The sequence below is a fragment of the Alnus glutinosa genome, chromosome 3, assembly GCF_958979055.1.
Source record: "Alnus glutinosa chromosome 3, dhAlnGlut1.1, whole genome shotgun sequence".
Classification (NCBI taxonomy): Eukaryota; Viridiplantae; Streptophyta; class Magnoliopsida; order Fagales; family Betulaceae; genus Alnus; species Alnus glutinosa.
In genome coordinates, this window is record NC_084888.1 from 8703441 (window position 1) to 8721040 (window position 17600).

The 17600-nt window shown below is 39.0% G+C and overlaps 2 protein-coding genes across 5 annotated transcripts; one reads left to right on the forward strand and one right to left on the reverse strand.

Annotated features, from left to right (window-relative positions):
- Nucleotides 1-3371: 3371 nt before the first annotated feature.
- On the forward strand, nucleotides 3372-5135 carry LOC133864248 (3-ketoacyl-CoA synthase 1). The gene has a single exon (XM_062300532.1). It carries the CDS (start codon nucleotides 3439-3441, stop codon nucleotides 5044-5046), a length of 1608 nt encoding a protein of 535 aa, XP_062156516.1. The 5' UTR covers nucleotides 3372-3438; the 3' UTR covers nucleotides 5047-5135.
- Nucleotides 5136-8034: 2899 nt separating this feature from the next.
- On the reverse strand, nucleotides 8035-16992 carry LOC133863513 (heterogeneous nuclear ribonucleoprotein Q). Of its 4 annotated transcripts, XM_062299481.1 has the most exons (11): nucleotides 16842-16918; nucleotides 16593-16636; nucleotides 15397-15844; nucleotides 15209-15325; nucleotides 14980-15120; nucleotides 14707-14883; nucleotides 11050-11254; nucleotides 9858-10036; nucleotides 9691-9776; nucleotides 9412-9560; nucleotides 8035-8430 (listed from the first exon to the last, which is right to left on the reverse strand). In XM_062299481.1, exons 3-10 carry the CDS (start codon nucleotides 15823-15825, stop codon nucleotides 9425-9427), a joined length of 1470 nt encoding a protein of 489 aa, XP_062155465.1. In that variant the 5' UTR covers nucleotides 15826-15844; nucleotides 16593-16636; nucleotides 16842-16918; the 3' UTR covers nucleotides 8035-8430; nucleotides 9412-9424. The 4 variants fall into 4 exon arrangements, with proteins under 4 accessions (XP_062155465.1, XP_062155461.1, XP_062155464.1 ...); XM_062299477.1 differs by lacking the exon at nucleotides 16593-16636 and having other exon boundaries at nucleotides 16842-16992; XM_062299480.1 differs by lacking the exon at nucleotides 16593-16636 and having other exon boundaries at nucleotides 8035-8436; nucleotides 16842-16992.
- Between the last annotated feature and the right edge of the window lie 608 nt (nucleotides 16993-17600).

Here is a 17600-nt window from a genome sequence, read left to right on the forward strand (position 1 = left end):
GCCGGTTGGCATTAAAGAATATACTCTCTATATATTAGAGGATTTGATTTGAACAATTTATTGTAATTATAATCAATCAAATTTGGATGTTAGAGAATATACTCTCCATATATTAAGGGATTTGATTGATTATAATTACAATAAATTGCTCAAATCAAATCCCTTAATATATGGAGAGTATGTTCTCTAACAATTGGTACCCGGTTACCGGCCTGTTATAACCGGCCGGCTTTACACCCTTAAGGGGCAATGTCGGACGCTGTACCCATAAATATAAGTTTTTAATTTTTTTTTCTATTTGAGTTTTTGTTAAAAGTAATAATATATGCAAGATTCATATCTTCCTCTTATCCCTCCAAATAAGACATAATTAAAAAAATCACCATTGAATTTGAGATGTCCAATAGTAATTTTAAAAGTCAAATCGCATTTAATTTGGAGAAATAAGAGAGGAATAAAGAGTATTACATATATCATTACTTTTATGTTACATATTTGAGGTCGATCAAAGTGGAATCCACAACCGATTAGGTGAAATTTAATATATATACCCTACGATTATAGATTAGGGAAATGACTAGAACCTTAGGAAGGAGGCAGTACTGCACTCTAACTCAGGACGTCGTGAAACATCATCTTCATTAATTTGTAGGAAGACCTTAAATTTCATTTAAAAAATTAAAAAAAAAAAAAAAAAAAATTTACGGCTTGCTAGTGAAAGTTGGATAGTATTAATGTAGTTGAGTGAAGATTTGCTTTTTGAAAGCTATTTGACGTACTTGTTAATTGTTATAAGAAAGTGCCATAGAAACAAGCTAAGACCACTCATAATAAGACTAGCTAGCTAATTAACTCAGTAACTCGCCAAATTGGAAACTCTTGTTGCTTTACATTCAGTGTAGCGTTATTGCTGTGAACGTTGACTCATTTATGTGGAGTAACGTTCACCCTGGCCTAGCTAGCTCCTGGGCTGCCCACTGATCATAGGCACCCTAAATTTATTACATCTACTGTGTACGTAGCGTATGAGGAGGCTTCGTGTTTTGATTTTGAGATGTGGATTTATAATCTTTTTTATTCTTTTATCTTCTTCCCTCTCTCTTGATGCCTTGATCTCTCTCCCTCGATCTCCTTCAACTTTTACAATAAAAAATATATTAAAAAATAATATCTAAAAAAAATAAAGAATGAGATATATCGATAATCTATTGGAATTTATATTGAAAAACTAGTAATTAAAATAGAAAAATGTGTATTTTAAGCAACTCATGAAACAACTACGTACCACGCACCACTGCTGGAGATGCTATAAACATCAATCTCTTGCACACCTTTTTTGCAAATCGATCGTTGAATCTGTATAACTCAATGTGAATCCCATAAATTCAACGTGGATTTGCAAACCTATTGTAATTGAATGAAACCAAACAATTTATTATTTTATTATTATTATTATTATTATTATTATTATTTTTTTTTTTTTAAAGATGAAGTACGCAAACCTTTTTTTTTTTTTATTTTAAAAAATGTCAATCGAACTGAGTATTACAGTGAGTACATAGTTTGATTACCTACCAAGTCTCAAGCAGATTTTAAACATGCATTTGGGCTTGCCGAGCTGAAGTTGGTCAAGCCTCGAAAACTCGAGAAAGATATATAGTGATTCGGCCGAGCCGAGTTCAAACCGTCAGAACTCGACTTATTTTTCTTTTGGTAAGTACATCATTCACTAAATGGGAAAAGGGTTACAAGGTTACAAGTAACAAAAAATTTAAAAAGGAGTTGGCTCCCCAACAAAACTCAAACCAAAGAAATAATGCAAAATTTGAGATGGGAGAGAGTGGGTCTGGCTTGCTTCATATATATTTGTTAATTCATTTATGGTTTACGCGACTTCATGCAAATAAAGTAGCTATAAAAGTTATGCCTATCAATTGGGTAGCAGTATTCGGCAAACAAGAAATAGGTGTGTTTATGACTCTAAAAAGGTCATAAATGTCCCGTTTCTTTAGTCCTTGGGCAAACAGTAAGGAATGGGCTACAGAAAACGGTATAAGCACCAAAACAAAACAAGATAGAGATATGACCATTGCGAGATCCTTTAATTCTACAAGAACCCCCAATAAAGAGGACACAAACAAGGGCATGACCCTTGAAAAACTGTAAAACCCTACTTGAACAGGCAGGAGCATAAAAAACATAACCCTCACGGCGACCGTTCAGCCCTACCCAAACTTTCAAAGAAGAAAACACAAACATATAGCATAACCCTAGAAAGTCCCTTCATCAACGTTACGTACCCACCTTCTTGAGTAAGGTAGAATACAGCCCTAGCTAGCCGTTTGTGTTTTAAGGGGTTGGTTTGGCTACAAGAATTAATTAGCTTTGTGAGTTCGAAAGCAAACTCCTCTCCTGTAACATGTGCGGACAGCGGAGTGCCCCGTGATAATTTTGTAATTCCCACTCATCCTTTTTCATGGTATCCAAGACTAAGTGGCGACAACATATATTAATATTATATTGTCGGTTCTGCAATAGATGTTCGACAGGTGAGCATTTAGCAGTTAGCAGCTGCCCGTCTTTGACCCCGCCTCCCTCTCCATTTATTGCCACCTTGATGGCCAGTCACCTACAACACCAACCGATCGACCTTTTTCGTAACTTAATTCCCCGGATACCCTTTTAATTCCTTCTTGCACGTTAACGTCCTACTGCAATTCAAATGTTTATACACTTAATTCTAATGGACATGCATGCGCGCATATGGATCCCATAATTCCCGTTAATTTTATCTTTTTTTTTTTCTTAAATTTGCATGTGAAACATATCGTGACTATTCAAACGAAAAAAAGAAAAAACCTACTTACCCAAACAACAACAACAACAAAAAAAAAAAAAAGAGGGAAAAACTTGTAGGACTCTTAAGCTTGCTTGCTTGCTTCCTTGAAAGTGATCTCATATATATTCCCTCACATGGGAACACTCATGCTCATGCACTTTGGCCAACAAATTCTCATCCCATCAACCACAGTACTGTTTAGCAACATTTTACCAAAATAGTTTTTCTTTTTTGAATGTTTGTTCCCATACAAAATTCCTTTGGTTGTTGAGCTATCTACCCTTTCTTGGAACTACTCCCCATTTATTCAAGGCTAAAATTCCAACCTTTCTTGCAGTTAATATTCCTAGGTACTATTGATGTCTGGCTTCTCTATGTCTGCTTCCAATCGCTAGCTAGCTCTCTCTCAAGTCTCAACCAACTAATAATTATATAACTGTTCAAGACGTGTACCTATTGATTGCTTTCAATTCAGTCTCTGGAGGGTTATTATAGTTCAGCTTCTCGTAGACTTCTTGTTTATAAATAAACAAGCTACCCATCTTGTTCAAGAACCAAAAAACACAAAAAGAGAGAGATATATCTTGCTAACGAAGAAAATGGACAGTGTAGAGATGGATAAGGAGAGGATAACGGCGGAAATGGCTTTCAAAGACTCGTCCTCCGCCGTTATCAAAATCCGGCGACGCCTGCCGAATTTCTTACAGTCTGTGAAGCTCAAGTACGTCAAATTAGGCTATGGGTACTCATGTAACCCTGCCACGATACTAATGTTTCTTGTAATTTCACCTCTCGCCCTATCCCTTGTGCTTCAGCTTGCCGGTCTAAAACTGGACCGGTTTTCCGAGTTATGGACAAACCGGGCAGCTTGGTTCGATAACCTCAACGCTGCCACACGAACAGCTGCTTCCGCTTCGCTGCTCATTCTTTTCGCCCTCTACTGGGCCAAGCGGTCCAGACCGGTTTATCTCGTAGACTTTTCGTGTTACAAACCGGACGACGAACGAAAGGTGACCGGGGACTATTTCTTGAAGATAACTGAAGATAGCGGCGCATTCGAGGAGGACAGCATCCGGTTTCAGAGACGAATAGCGTCCCGTTCCGGCCTTGGCGAAGAGACGTATTTACCGAAAGGAATTACGTCCAGACCGCCCAACTTCAGCATGGAAGAGGCCCGGTCTGAGGCCGAGGCCGTCATGTTCGGTGCATTGGATGCGCTTTTTGAGAAAACCGGCGTTCGACCAAAAGACATCGGAATCGTTATTGTGAACTGTAGCTTATTCAATCCAACCCCATCTCTCTCCGCTATGATTGTCAACCACTACAAGCTTCGAACCGACATTAAGACCTTCAACCTTGGGGGCATGGGTTGCAGCGCCGGGGTTATATCCATCGACCTGGCAAAGGATCTCCTTAATGCAAACCCTAACTCGTACGCCATCGTCGTCAGCACCGAAAACATTACTCTCAATTGGTACTTCGGCAATGACCGCTCCATGTTATTATGCAACTGCATATTCCGCATGGGCGGTGCGGCGGTGCTCTTGTCGAACCGGGCACGGGACCGGGGCCGGTCCAAGTACGAGCTGGTCCACACCGTCCGAACCCACAAAGGCGCGGACAACCAAAATTACAACTGTGTCTATCAGAGAGAGGATGACAAAGGAACTGTCGGGGTTTCGCTCGCTCGAGAACTCATGGCGGTGGCCGGAGACGCATTGAAAACGAATATCACGACTCTGGGCCCTTTGGTTCTGCCGTTTTCTGAGCAATTCATGTTCTTTGTGACGTTGGTGAGGAAGAAGATCCTGAAAGCGAAGGTGAAGCCGTATATACCGAACTTCAAGCTGGCATTCGAGCACTTCTGTATACACGCAGGCGGGAGGGCGGTGTTGGACGAGCTACAGAAGAACTTGCAGCTCAGCGAGTGGCACATGGAGCCGTCCAGGATGACGCTGCACCGGTTCGGGAACACGTCGAGCAGCTCGTTGTGGTACGAGCTGGCGTACACAGAGGCCAAGGGCCGAGTCTGCGGGGGCGACCGTGTCTGGCAGATTGCGTTCGGGTCGGGCTTCAAGTGTAACAGCGCGGTTTGGAGGGCTCTCAGGCCCATTCCTGTGGTTGATTGCCGAGGAAACCCCTGGGTCGACTCAGTCGCTAGGTACCCGGTTGAGGTTCCTGCTGGGAAGGATGGCCACGCGGCGTAGTCTAAGTGGAGGAGAGAGTCCACGTGGGGTTATCTCGCTGCTGTAGTGTTTGTTTGTGTTTGTGTTTTTTTTTTTTTTGGGGGGGGGGGGGGGGGGGGGTAAAGGCCCTAAAAGGGGTGATTATTATTATAATAATATTATTCATCTATGGCCATAAAAAAGGAGTAATATTATTCATTTTCCTAATGGAATAGTCATTCCGCAAACCAAACGAGGCCTAAATGATTAGAGTTAATGGGTGTTCATGATTATTTAATTCATCGACAAGAGAAAAGAAAAAACATGTAACGAGTGTTATCTTTATTTTGATAAATCTACGTATAAATTTTCAGCAATTATATATATATATATATAGAGTAATGTTTGATTCTTATGAAATTATAAATTTTAATATTCATCAAGGTTGTAGCAAAATACTCCCATTTCTTCCAATTTTAATATGGATGTTGGACACGTGTAAGAGTTGATATAAAGACTAATATCATGCTAAATCAATCACTATTGTAAGAGTTGATATAAAGACTAATATCATGCTAAATCAATCACTATTTTCTGAATCAAATTCCAACCAATACCCTTAAAAGGGAATAAGATCCTTTCCATTTTAAATAAAAATGGATAATATTTATTAATTTTGTGGTTAAGATTTAAAAGACGTACTTGTCAATATTGATTTCATATATATATATATATATACCGTTAGATACATCAACTTCAAATCTTGATATCTCATTAAATGAAATAAAAAGAATCCTAATCCTATTCCGTGTTAAAGCTAGCTAGTACTCCAAAAAGGAGATGAAGTTGACCTTGGAGTTCATGTATAATCCAATCGATTGAGCGGTCAAGCATTATTGTTGTTGTTACGTATATATTTTCTGGTGGCAACATTTTTATGTATCCAATAAGCATTTTCTTTCACACAAAAAAACAATAAAAAAAGGGGTCGTTTTTTATTGCCGCGTATCATCCACCTACATATCAGAGTGTCACTAAATTTAAGCAAGTTATAATTACGCATCTATGCTTTCCAACCAAACCTTTACTCATATCGCGACACTATTCTACGTTAGACCCAAAACTATACATTCCAAATAATGTCTTTTGTCTATACGTACATGGGTATAAAAACTTAACCTTATAATCTACGATCTATTTTTATTGTCTAGCCTTGAATCCAATAGTTTTATAGGTGACCAGCGTAATCATGTACAAGTGGTGGTCACATAGACGGCATCGTTAATGGTCTGAATCACCTGTAGTTTAAATCTAGTTAGGCCACTAGTGATGACAGTACACGTGCTTTACTGTGGATCAACCGCAGGTACCACTTTTGATAATTTTCAAATTTGAAATAGCTATTTGATAAAAGTCCAAAACACATGGACCAACCCTTATTTTTATCACACTAAATATCTATGATTTATTTTTCTTAAGTGAGACATTTAGTCGCATTGCGTTCCAAAATAGCAAATTTAGTCAGTCTGGATTAAGTTGTGAAATTTGGAGAAATGAAAAATACAAAATCAATTTATGCGGTTGCACTGATTTTCACTAAGTTCCATGAGGTTTAAAAATTATAACTTGAACTCCCTAACGAATAAGTCCCTAGTTTGAACTTCCATTTGAAATTTTGAAGAAAACTGTCACTGTTTCGATTACTTCCTTTAGCCAATTTGGGGGTTGTCGAACAATCCCCTAGAATTTATTTTATTTTATTATATATATATATTACTTGTTAAAGGGAAGACCTTTGGGCGTTAGGTTTGAGTGGGGTGTGAGGTTGGATGAATTGGAGAAGCGTCTTCAAGAGCCTTCTCGGACCCATTGAGAATTTGAGGTTGAGGGGTTTGTCTTCCTATATATATATTGCAATTTATTTATCAAATTCATGTCATGGATTTATTGTTTGGTTTTATAGTAGTGTCCTATATTATAAGAGACCAGAGACCGTCTTGTTATAATTCGATTACTTTTGTCTTCTGTTTGGTTGAAGAGAAACTGGAGGACTTTCAATCAGACCTAAATGGGGATATTCTCAAAACTCCAATTAATTTATTTGTTTTATTAATTTAAATTTTTTTTTTGAAATAAATTGTAATTTAGTATGATTTTATAGTAGGCATCTGTCTTCCTACTAGCTTAAACTTTTAAAATAAGTTGTTATTTAATATCCTAGCAGAATAATGATCCTAAATTTGAAGGCAGACTTCATAATTTAAGTAAATATTAACTTAAAATGCTTAAATTCACATATTTTTATCATATTAAATTTTTGATATAAGAGATGATTTAACTCTTTAAGTAATGCTAGACTCACTTCAATTCCTTTACAACTTTTTATAATTTTCTAACCCGTGTCAACATGTGATTTGAAGTCACATCGACATTTGTTTCCTTGTGATTACGAAAGTAGCCTTTCGCCCAACCAAGTTATATCCATGTGTTTGTCTATCGTTCACCTGATGTAATAACAATATTTGGGGAAAAGTCCAACTTTAGATAAACATTTCTTTGAACATTAGTACCTCAGGCAGGCTTCCTGCTCAAGAATATATTTGTCAATAAGTTTTTTCTTTCACGTTAACACTCATTTACAACCTAAATTTTCACTTGGAAGATTAGATTTTCACCTGCAGCCAAGCTTCCAGCTCAAGATTATATTTGGAAATAAGCTAATGTGAAAGTTTTTTAACACTCATTTACAGTTTAAATAACCCTTTCTAACATCATCTTTTTGTTTTCGTGAAGAAAAATTGTCCCTTATGATCAAAACTCTTTTATCATGTTTATTTTGTTCTCTTCTTTTTCTTGTGGATGAAGGCCATTGTGAAGAAATTCCCATGAGGTTGAACGATTTCTTATCATGTTTAATGGTAACCTGCTGCAATCTAATAATCTATCTCTATCAGCCACATGGGGCATAGGAAGGAAATCTGACTCATTTGGTTCATGTCAAATAGCAGTCACAATGATGCATGGGGCTCCTTTTAATCGCAGCAACATTTTCTTTTCCTGATTTCATATTTGAAACACTGGCAGTAAAAATCTACCTGCTCACTGGAGAGCGTTTTCAGAGTTTTAAACAAATACCAACTATCATGCTTGTCTGCAGAGAACTGGAGAGCCTAGAATTGCATATTTCAGTTTTCTTAACTTAGCGGCCTCAAGAGTCAAGAATATTACCATAGCTAAGTGACCCCTAAAAGGCTAAAACAATGAAAGAAAAGAAAAGAAAAGAAAAGAGAGGCAGTCTTCAATCTTATGGTAGAGATGCCATGGACCAATTGGTTCACCTAAAAACACAAAAGATTAGTAATAGTGGTCCTCCAGAAGCTGCAACACTGAAACTCTGGATGCAGAATTTCTGACTCGTACAGCAGCCTGAAACTAGTGAAACATCAATCAGTTTCATGTCCATGTTCGCAGGATTATCAAAAAGACTGGTCAGTTTTCTTTTTCCCTAAGCAGACTGATTAGTTTTCATAGCAAAGTCACTGATCCTCTTTATTTATTTATTTCATTCAAATTTCTGTTTGGTAATACCCAGTTTCGCAGCTGAGAAGACGCGGGATATGATTAGCAGAGCAGCTTTAACATGTACCTATACCTCTATCTTCTCCACAACCAAATAGTATAAAACTAAACAAGATGTTCACATTGTGAAAACAGCAACACTAATCACGTTCTACATCCACCCTCATTTAGAAAAATGCACTACTGGCATAATCATATTTGAAATTTAGAATATCCAATTGTGGCAGTCATGAAATAGGGAAACCACAATGAAGAAACAAACTATGGTGGACATGGATACGCAATGGGTAGTGTGTATTCTATAGCTCTAGCAACAAAGGCAACGTTTTTCGGCAATGTGTCAACAAAAAATTCAAATAAATATAAAAGAAATAAGCACTCAACTGTTAATCATCCCCTAACAGCACTGCAGCACCAACACTTTAAAGTTTTAGGATGCCCCACTTCCTAATTCTAACATTTTTTTTTTTTTTGCATGAGATACCCCAATACGAATAAAAAATAAATCCCATACAACTACTAAAGGAAAGAAATATTACTAGATTTGGCATCTAATTAAATTGTAGAGGAATATAATGTTTCTTGTGTTATTCAAAAGCAACTTTCAGATTCACATTTTATCTCATTTTCAGTTTCTAATTCGAAGCCATTAATGGAGAGAACCCTTATACAGGAATTTTTTTTTTTTTTTTTTTTTTTCTTCTATCGAATGGTATATAACATACGACAACCAACAATAAAAGAAAAGAGAAATTATCTTTCTTTTTTTTTTTCATTTTTTCGGGGGGTGGGGGATAATTTCATTTGATGTGACCAAAAAAGTCTCACCTGTCCTCTACCACTAATAAGGTCGGTACCTCCTGCCACGATTGCCTTCATCACTACTGCTACCTCCTGCTCGACCTGGTGGGCCACTTGGAGCATTGCTCCGATCAATTCTACGAGGCTGAGGTGGCATCTGTACGCCTGGCTGCTGACTGCACAAAAGCCAAAGTCAAAAAGGAAATTGTTTAGAATCTTAAAAGAATGTGTTTAAATTCTTAGAATAATTACAAATTTTTTTCTTTTTAAAAAAAAAAAACTATTTTTCAAATTAATGCCACTTACAGAACATAGCCAATTCGGCCATCCGGTAAAACCATTGGAACCATGTGCATTCCTGCTGGCATTGGACCCCTACCGTATATCACTGGCTGTTCATGTTTGCAAATCATGAGATGATATTCAACCAGTTCAGACACTATGTGAGAATACATACAAACCCATGCAAGTACCTGCTGAAAACCAGTAGCAACACCATATCCAGCCCCTAGAGAGCCATATGGATTACCAGCAAAACCACCATACCCAGAGTGTGGGAGATGGTTTGAATGAGGCACAGCATTACAGGGATAAGCACCTTCAAATTTTTTATCAGCCTGTGGCTTAGCAAGTACAACCTCCAAAAGTTGGCCTGCAGTTCAAATTAAGTTTCAAAGCGCGACTCATTAAATATCTCAGAAGTTTTTAGTCTTCACAATTACATCTAATAAGACAAAAAGAATAAATATGGATCAGATGAAACTTTGAGATTGAAACAAACATCAGTATGCCCAAGGTTGCAAATGTTGTTAATTCTCATCACAGTATTCAGACCTTGGCAACAATTAGCCATAATAATAGCAGTCACTAAATTTTTTGCTTTTTCCTCTGCTGTAAGAAAGAACATATCTTTAATGTTGCCAGCCCCTAGAGAGAAAAAATGAAGTAACAGCCAACGAGTTCCTTTCTCCCTAACAGTCAAGTGACTTCCACTCCTCTTATTTCAGAGTCTACTCTAGTATAGTACTTCATTCTTTTTTTGATAAGTAGTATAGTACTTCATTCTTACTGCTATCATGGCATGTAATCAAATATACTAGTGGGAGTAGATATATATATATATATATATATATATATATATATAGTGGGAGTAGAAAAGCCCAAACCAGGTTTCCCCTCAGAATGTTCAGTGAAGACACACTCCCTCATTTGTTCTTTATGAAAAGAACAATCAAGTAATAGCCAACACTAAAGATATTTTATACAGTGATATAGCCAATATATTTAATCATTACATTTATGAGCCAAAATCATGACAGCATCACAATCTTCATCTTATGATGGAATGCACCCTTCATTTATGTTGATTTTTATGTCCTAGCATACCCTAAAGATATTTTACCTATGATTTCAAAGCCTACATTTGTCATTTATTTATTTTTCAAAATTGAAGGTCAGTTTGGAAGGTCTTAAACTCAGTCCAGACAGTATTGACCCCGATCATTATGTATTCAAGTACAGCTGCATGTATGTAAGCTATAAGACAGAGAAATCCCATTGTGGGATAAACAAACAATTAGTAGGTTTAACATGCATTAGAGAAGGTTGTCTGGTGCATCTTTGAGTTTCCCCAAACCTGTACCCAAAGATGTGTTGGAAAAGTACCATCGATTTCGTATTTTTCTGTTTCTTTAACAGCCTTCAATGCACTTGACCTTTCAGCATAATGGATGAACCCAAAATCCCGTTTGCCACCAGCTTTGCCAGGTGGCATAACCACTTTTGTCACTTCCCCGTGGCGCTGAAACAGTTCCTTCAGTTTTTCGGTACTAGTGTTCTCAGGAATGTTTTTGACATAAAGAGCTTTAACCTGAGAATGCCAAAACAAATAATACAGTTTTGTAAGCCCAGAAGATTATATTTGCAGAACTTGGACTCTGCAACTTTTGCACAAAAGAGGATGTAGCATTTACAACTCTCAACTCCACAGAGATAGCAGCAACTATAAACCATAGATTTCTCCCCTAAAGTATGCAAGAAGTTTCAAGAAGTACAAGTTTGGGTATCAAAATTTCATCAAATAAACATTTTGGCAAATATCACTGAAACATAATCATTTAAAAAAGCCCTTACATTATACTTAGATCAAGATATCTAGATATTGTCTGAAACTTATGGCCAGGTTAACTAGATCAAGCAACCCTTATGAGTGAGTAAGTGTATTGGTATGGTGACTGATGCAGCCAAGACATTCTTAGACACTCCTAAAAATCACTCAAGTCATTTGCATACTGTCAAGCATGTATTATACTGTAACCACATAGAAGTCCACGTGTTAAACATGAAATACCATTGAGGGAAAAGGATGGGAATACAAAAAAATTGAGATAAGATTTGAATCATCAGATGCTTTATTGTATATTTAGATCATCCAATAAACTTATTCAGGTTCAGGCATACCTTTGTGTGTGTGTGCACATGTGTGTATACTAAATTGGCCACATACACTTGTCCTCCTAGCAACATAAGATGAAGATTAATCAAAGTGACGAGCCGTAACGGCAATTGTCAACTAAGCAATTGAACAAGCTTCCTATGAGCAAAAATCCATATTAGTGAGTCACCATTTTTTTTTTTGATAGGTAATAAACAAAATAGCATTAAAAAGCGTAAAAGGCGCCCCTAAGCATACATGAAGTATACAAAAAGGACACCACAAAAAAAAAAAAAAAAAAAAAAAAAAAAAAAAAAAACAAAGGAAGAACACCCGAAAAACCCAAAAGAAGAATTCTACATCAAACCCCCAACTTCTTGCCCCTAACCCGGCTAGAACCCACTCCCCTAGCATCGAAATTAACAGAACATTCTAGATTTTTGACCTCTCTTTTCCCCTTTTTCCTTTTTATCTCCTTAACCTTCTTAGAAGGGGAATCAGAGTCATAGCGCTCATCCTCAATCAAAGTCAAAAAATCCAGAAATCCCTTCTGATCAGATCCCACAAACGAAACCCCCATCGTGTGAAAACACGACCTACTATCTTTCACTACCCTGGGGTAAACAACAACACTTTCCTTCGAATCATTCCCTTTTGAAGATTCCCACACCTCAAAGACTCCAGATGACAAACCAGGTAATTGGGGGCACCCAAACACAGAGGAGAACGGCCTTGGCCACTGAGGAAACAAGACCCACTGAAAAGGGAGAATGGAAGCCGAAACCCCGGAAGGACCTCCGAACTTCCCAAAAAGAGGAACCCCGCCAAAACTCCTCACCAAGGCAGGGGCATCCGAATGCACCATTGCCTGCCGAAGGAGAGATCCTGAAGGAGCACCAGAAGCAACGCCGACGGAAGCAAGCCCAGCACCGCCTGACGAGGCACTAGGCTCACCAAACTGAAATTCCTCAACGCCCGACCTCACCAAGACAGAGCCAGCCGACGGAAGAACCACTGCCTGCCGATGGATGAGCCCTGAACCGAAAAAACTTGAAACCAAAGAAGACCGCACCCCAGAAGGAAGATCACTCAGAAGCATTGGAGGATGCAACACCGGCGCCGGAAGGGGGGGAAGAACGGTAGCCTGATTGACAGACTCGACCACTGGAACGAGCTGCCGATCCCTAGAACCAACCTCGGAATGTGACAGACCCAGATCCACCCCAGGATCTGCCGCTGACATCATGTCTGGCCGAAGAACGCTCCCATGGACTTCCGCCGAACACTGAAGACACCCCGGACCCGATCCCCGCCCCGAAATCGCACCAGAAACCGAAGCAGCTTATGGCCCGAAACAGCGTCCAACTTGGCATTGGGCATAATCACTTTGGCCCCAGCCCGAAACCCTTTAAAAATAGACTTAACCCTCTTAAGCACCCGGCCCGCCACAAAACCCACCCTACGTTTAAACCCAAACAAAGACTTAGAGCCCAACTTTTTCGAAAAGCCACAGGCCCAAACCAGCGCATTGGAGAAGCGGCCCAGAATTTCAAAAACCTTCTCGAACACTCCAAACACGCCATCCCCTTGCAGAGAAACGTCACCCTCAACATTTGAATCCCTGGACACGCCAGCCAGTCTACAGACACAACCTCGAGACCTGAAATGATCATCTACATGATGGTCCATGCCTGAGGGGCCAACCGCTTGCTCCTCCAGAATGGAGCAATCTCTCACCTGACGTACCGCCCCCATCTCCATTCCCCGCAGCTGCGTCTTCTCCACGACGCACTTGACCGGCAAAGGCCAATCTCCAACAATCTTTGCCGCAACCCTATTTCCTGAGACGGTTGCTGCTGAACTCACCACCTCCGCAAACGACGGACGCCTTGTTCCTTTCCCCAGCTTAACGCCCGACGGAAAACCACCAGAGGAAGGTAGACAGCCAGAAGTCGAAGACCCAACCGTGGTTCCCAGAAAATCCAGAATTTTGCTCAGCTCCCCGGAAACATGGCTCCACCCTCTCCCATCCCGACCTTCAGGAAAGAGAATACGTCCTCTCCGGCCTCCGTCAAAAACAGCTACCTCCAAGAACTGCCCAGACCTGTTTTCACCTCTCCGAGTGATGGTCGCCTTAGACCCCTCCCTAAAGGATTTAACGAAATCCTCGATCCCAGGATTACCCAAAACTTCTTACACCCTCGACAGCATCCACGTAGTGCAGCTCAACCCGAAAACAGCAAAGCCTGAAAACCCTTTCCTCTTTTCCTCCACATGAAGCACGCAGACCCTGTTTCCACCGAGAATCGGAAGGACTTCGCCTCCACAAAGAACCGGCTCTCCATCAGGCCGAAACCGACACCCCTACAAGCAAAGCATCCCTTCCAACAGAACGAAAAAATTAAACCCACCACCCAGGAAACTCCAAGAAAAGGCAAGAGAGAACAACGGAGAGACAGATAGCTAAGAGAGACAAACTTAGTGAGTCGGCCACTAGTTCTCACAAACAAAATATCCTTGTCTCATGCAATCTTCAACACTACTTTTATACATTGGTCAAACAATGAACCTATTTTATTTCGACCATCATGCCATGGCCCTTGATTATATTTAAGGGGAACTTAGATACAAGAAAGATAAATTGATTTGCATCAATGAAGAATGAATTCTTTTCTCCATATAGTTTCTATAGACTTATATCAATGGACATAGAGGTGAATATAATGTAGGACCAATTGCTATCATATTTTCCCAGCTCGTCTGCTCAGATCTTCTTTAACAGAGTTATGAATTATGAAGCACAGAAGTAAAACAGGGAAAGAGCATTTCTTTGAGCATTTTAAGAATGCTTTTAAGGAATTCGTATTGTTTGACATTAACAGATTTACCTGAGAAGCAGCAGAATGATCTGGTGCACTCTTTGGATCAGCCCAGGTAACGGTTGGGGTATTGCCATCCAACTTGAACTTTGCATTTGACATTTTCTGCCTCGAATAATCGGCACAAGCATTATTGTAATACAAAACAAAAGCAAAACCACGATTTCTGGTTGGATTTTGAGGATCCTGAAAATAAATGAAGCAATGTTGCTTACAAGGTAAGCATTTACGACTATCCAATCTTATAGTGAGTCCAAAGCAATATTCAATTTGAAATCCAACCTTTATGAGCTCAATGTTTTCAACTCCAGGACCAACCTCCTCAATGACTTTTCTAAACTCATCCTCTGTCCAGCTCTTTGGAACATTACCAATGAATAGTCTGTGCTTAGTTTCAGACAGCGAACACCTTAAGTTTTTACCCTGTAGTGATAAAAGATATCAAAAAATACTGCCAAGCCACAACAATCTAACAAAAGGACAACAGATTTTTAAAAAGCACCATGATTACCTTGAATTCTTTGGTATGCAACTCTTCAATGGCCTTCTGCGCAACCTCTTTTGTTTTAAATGCTATGAAAGCATAACCCTTGGCATCACCAGTGTCCTTATCTTTCATCAATCTTACCTAAAAAGCAAAAACCCTTATTAAAAACTACCAAAAAACGCAAGCACAGGCATAAGAGGTTACAGTCCAACCTCAAGAACTTCGCCTATTAGCTCACAGAGATCCCTCAAATCTTCTTCCAGGGCATCTCGAGGAAGTCCACCAATGAAGACTTCAGACCCATGGGGAGGAAGAGCAAGAAGTTCGGCATGCTTCTCTTTCACATCCTCACCAACTGAAGTAGCAGGCTTTTCTTCATCTTCCACGGATTCGGAGGCAATGTGGTTTCTATTCTGTTCTGGCGATTGATTTTTCCCACTAGCCCCAGTTATAGAGTCCTCATGTACTTCTTCAACATTCTCTTCAGCATTTTCATACCCAACTCCATCTACTCCATCATCATCTATTTGTTCTTCAACATCATCGTCTTCTATTTGTTCTTCAACATCATCGTCCATCTCTTCCATATAATTGTCTTCATCAAGATCCACCCGCTCTTCAACTTCTGTGCCTTCAGCCATAGCTCCTTCACGTCCTAGACTTTTTCATCCACATAAGAATTTGCAAAAACCACATAAGAATTTACAGGCTTTCATGGTACTCGCAAAAGATACAAAAACCACATAAGAATTTTCATAATGATGATCATCGCAGGAAGCAAATAGGAATCTAAGGCCAAGAGGACGGTCACAATCAAAAAAGGATTTCATAGTAGTTTTTCGGCTGGAGGCCAGCGGAACTGCAATCCCAGTAAAACTTAAAAGGACGATGTACGAGATGCTACAGGAGTGAATTTCATTAAGGGCCCCTAATGCTATATGAGTGAAATCACCATTTTGGTTGCTACAACTGCAACTCCAGCCTCGCTTTATTAAATCCAAGCATGGCAACCAATTTATATGGGCAAACTAAGTCTAAAATAGGAAGACGACACATAAAGGATTTTTTAATTTTTTTTTTTCCAAAACGGGCATCAGGATAAACAAGAAGCAAAGTTCATCAAAAGATTTTAATGCGCATATCCAAACAACCTATGTAATTGAATAAAATAAAAAGAACGTGACATAAAAAGAGACTAACCCACCTATGGTTAAGCAAATAAAAATAAGTTTGAAAGGGAAAACGAACTCGGTCAAGGAGCCCAGAAATGCAAATCTTCGAATAGATAGCGCAACACAGTTTACAATCATTGCAATAAAAATTAATTGTAATCAGAATGACAAAATCAAGGAAAATAAGGAAATAGCAAGAAGCTAAATCTTAAGCCCTATTGAGGAAGAATACTCACATATAAGAGATATCAAATCCAAAACCAGAAATAGAAATGAAGGGCTTGTGGAGCAAGAACCAGTGAACAAAACCCACAAAATGATATTATTTTCTGAGACCATAGATGAAGAGATAGAGGGAGATTTGTAGGGTTTGAGCAATGAAAATGATGAGCAGAAGCGACACAAGAATACATGGGGGCGGCAATTTTGGCAAACAAAAATCAAAGCCGAAAATGAAAGGAATAGAAAGTGAGAGTTATGCATACCAGTGGGGTTGAGATTAGGTTTTTGCTTTGGTTTCTCTTTGCGTAGAGAGAGAGGGAGGCTGGAGGGGTGTAGTCGTGGCGTGGGTGGGTTTTATCCGACGAGCACGAGACTCCCAAATGGGTATTATTTCATTATTTCCAGAAGCCCCTATTTGTGAACGTGGGCAGTGATAAGGAGAGACAGGGTTTAGTCCTCGTATGATGTTATACCCACTCATATTATGCCACGTCACTCAACTTTCTTTCCCCAACCCCCCCCCCCCTTGTGAACGTGGGCAGTGATAAGGAGAGACAGGGTTTAGTCCTGGTATGATGTTATACCCACTCATATTATGCCACATCACTCAACTTTCTTTCCCCAACCCCCCCCCCCCCCCCCCCCCCCTCCCCCTCCCCCTTGAGATTTTAGTCATTAGCTCTATTGGATTTTTCTTGGAAATGTCTAAATCAAAAAAGCAAAAAAAATATTTCAAGTTTTTTATTTCTTTAATTTTTTAGTTTTATATATTTTATATTTATATTTTTTTTATTATGAGCGATACGTATCGTCATTTTATTGGCTCTGACATGACACACTAATGGAATCCGTTAAGTTTTTTTACACAATTTGATTGCAATGAGTGATTTAATTTTTTGCCATACCCCAGAGACCTCTTAGTTCATTTTGATACCATATAGAGCTAATTGTAAATCAAGTAAATCATATTGATTGATTTTGCATTTTTCCCTTTAAATTTTAACATCTTATTTTTCAATTTC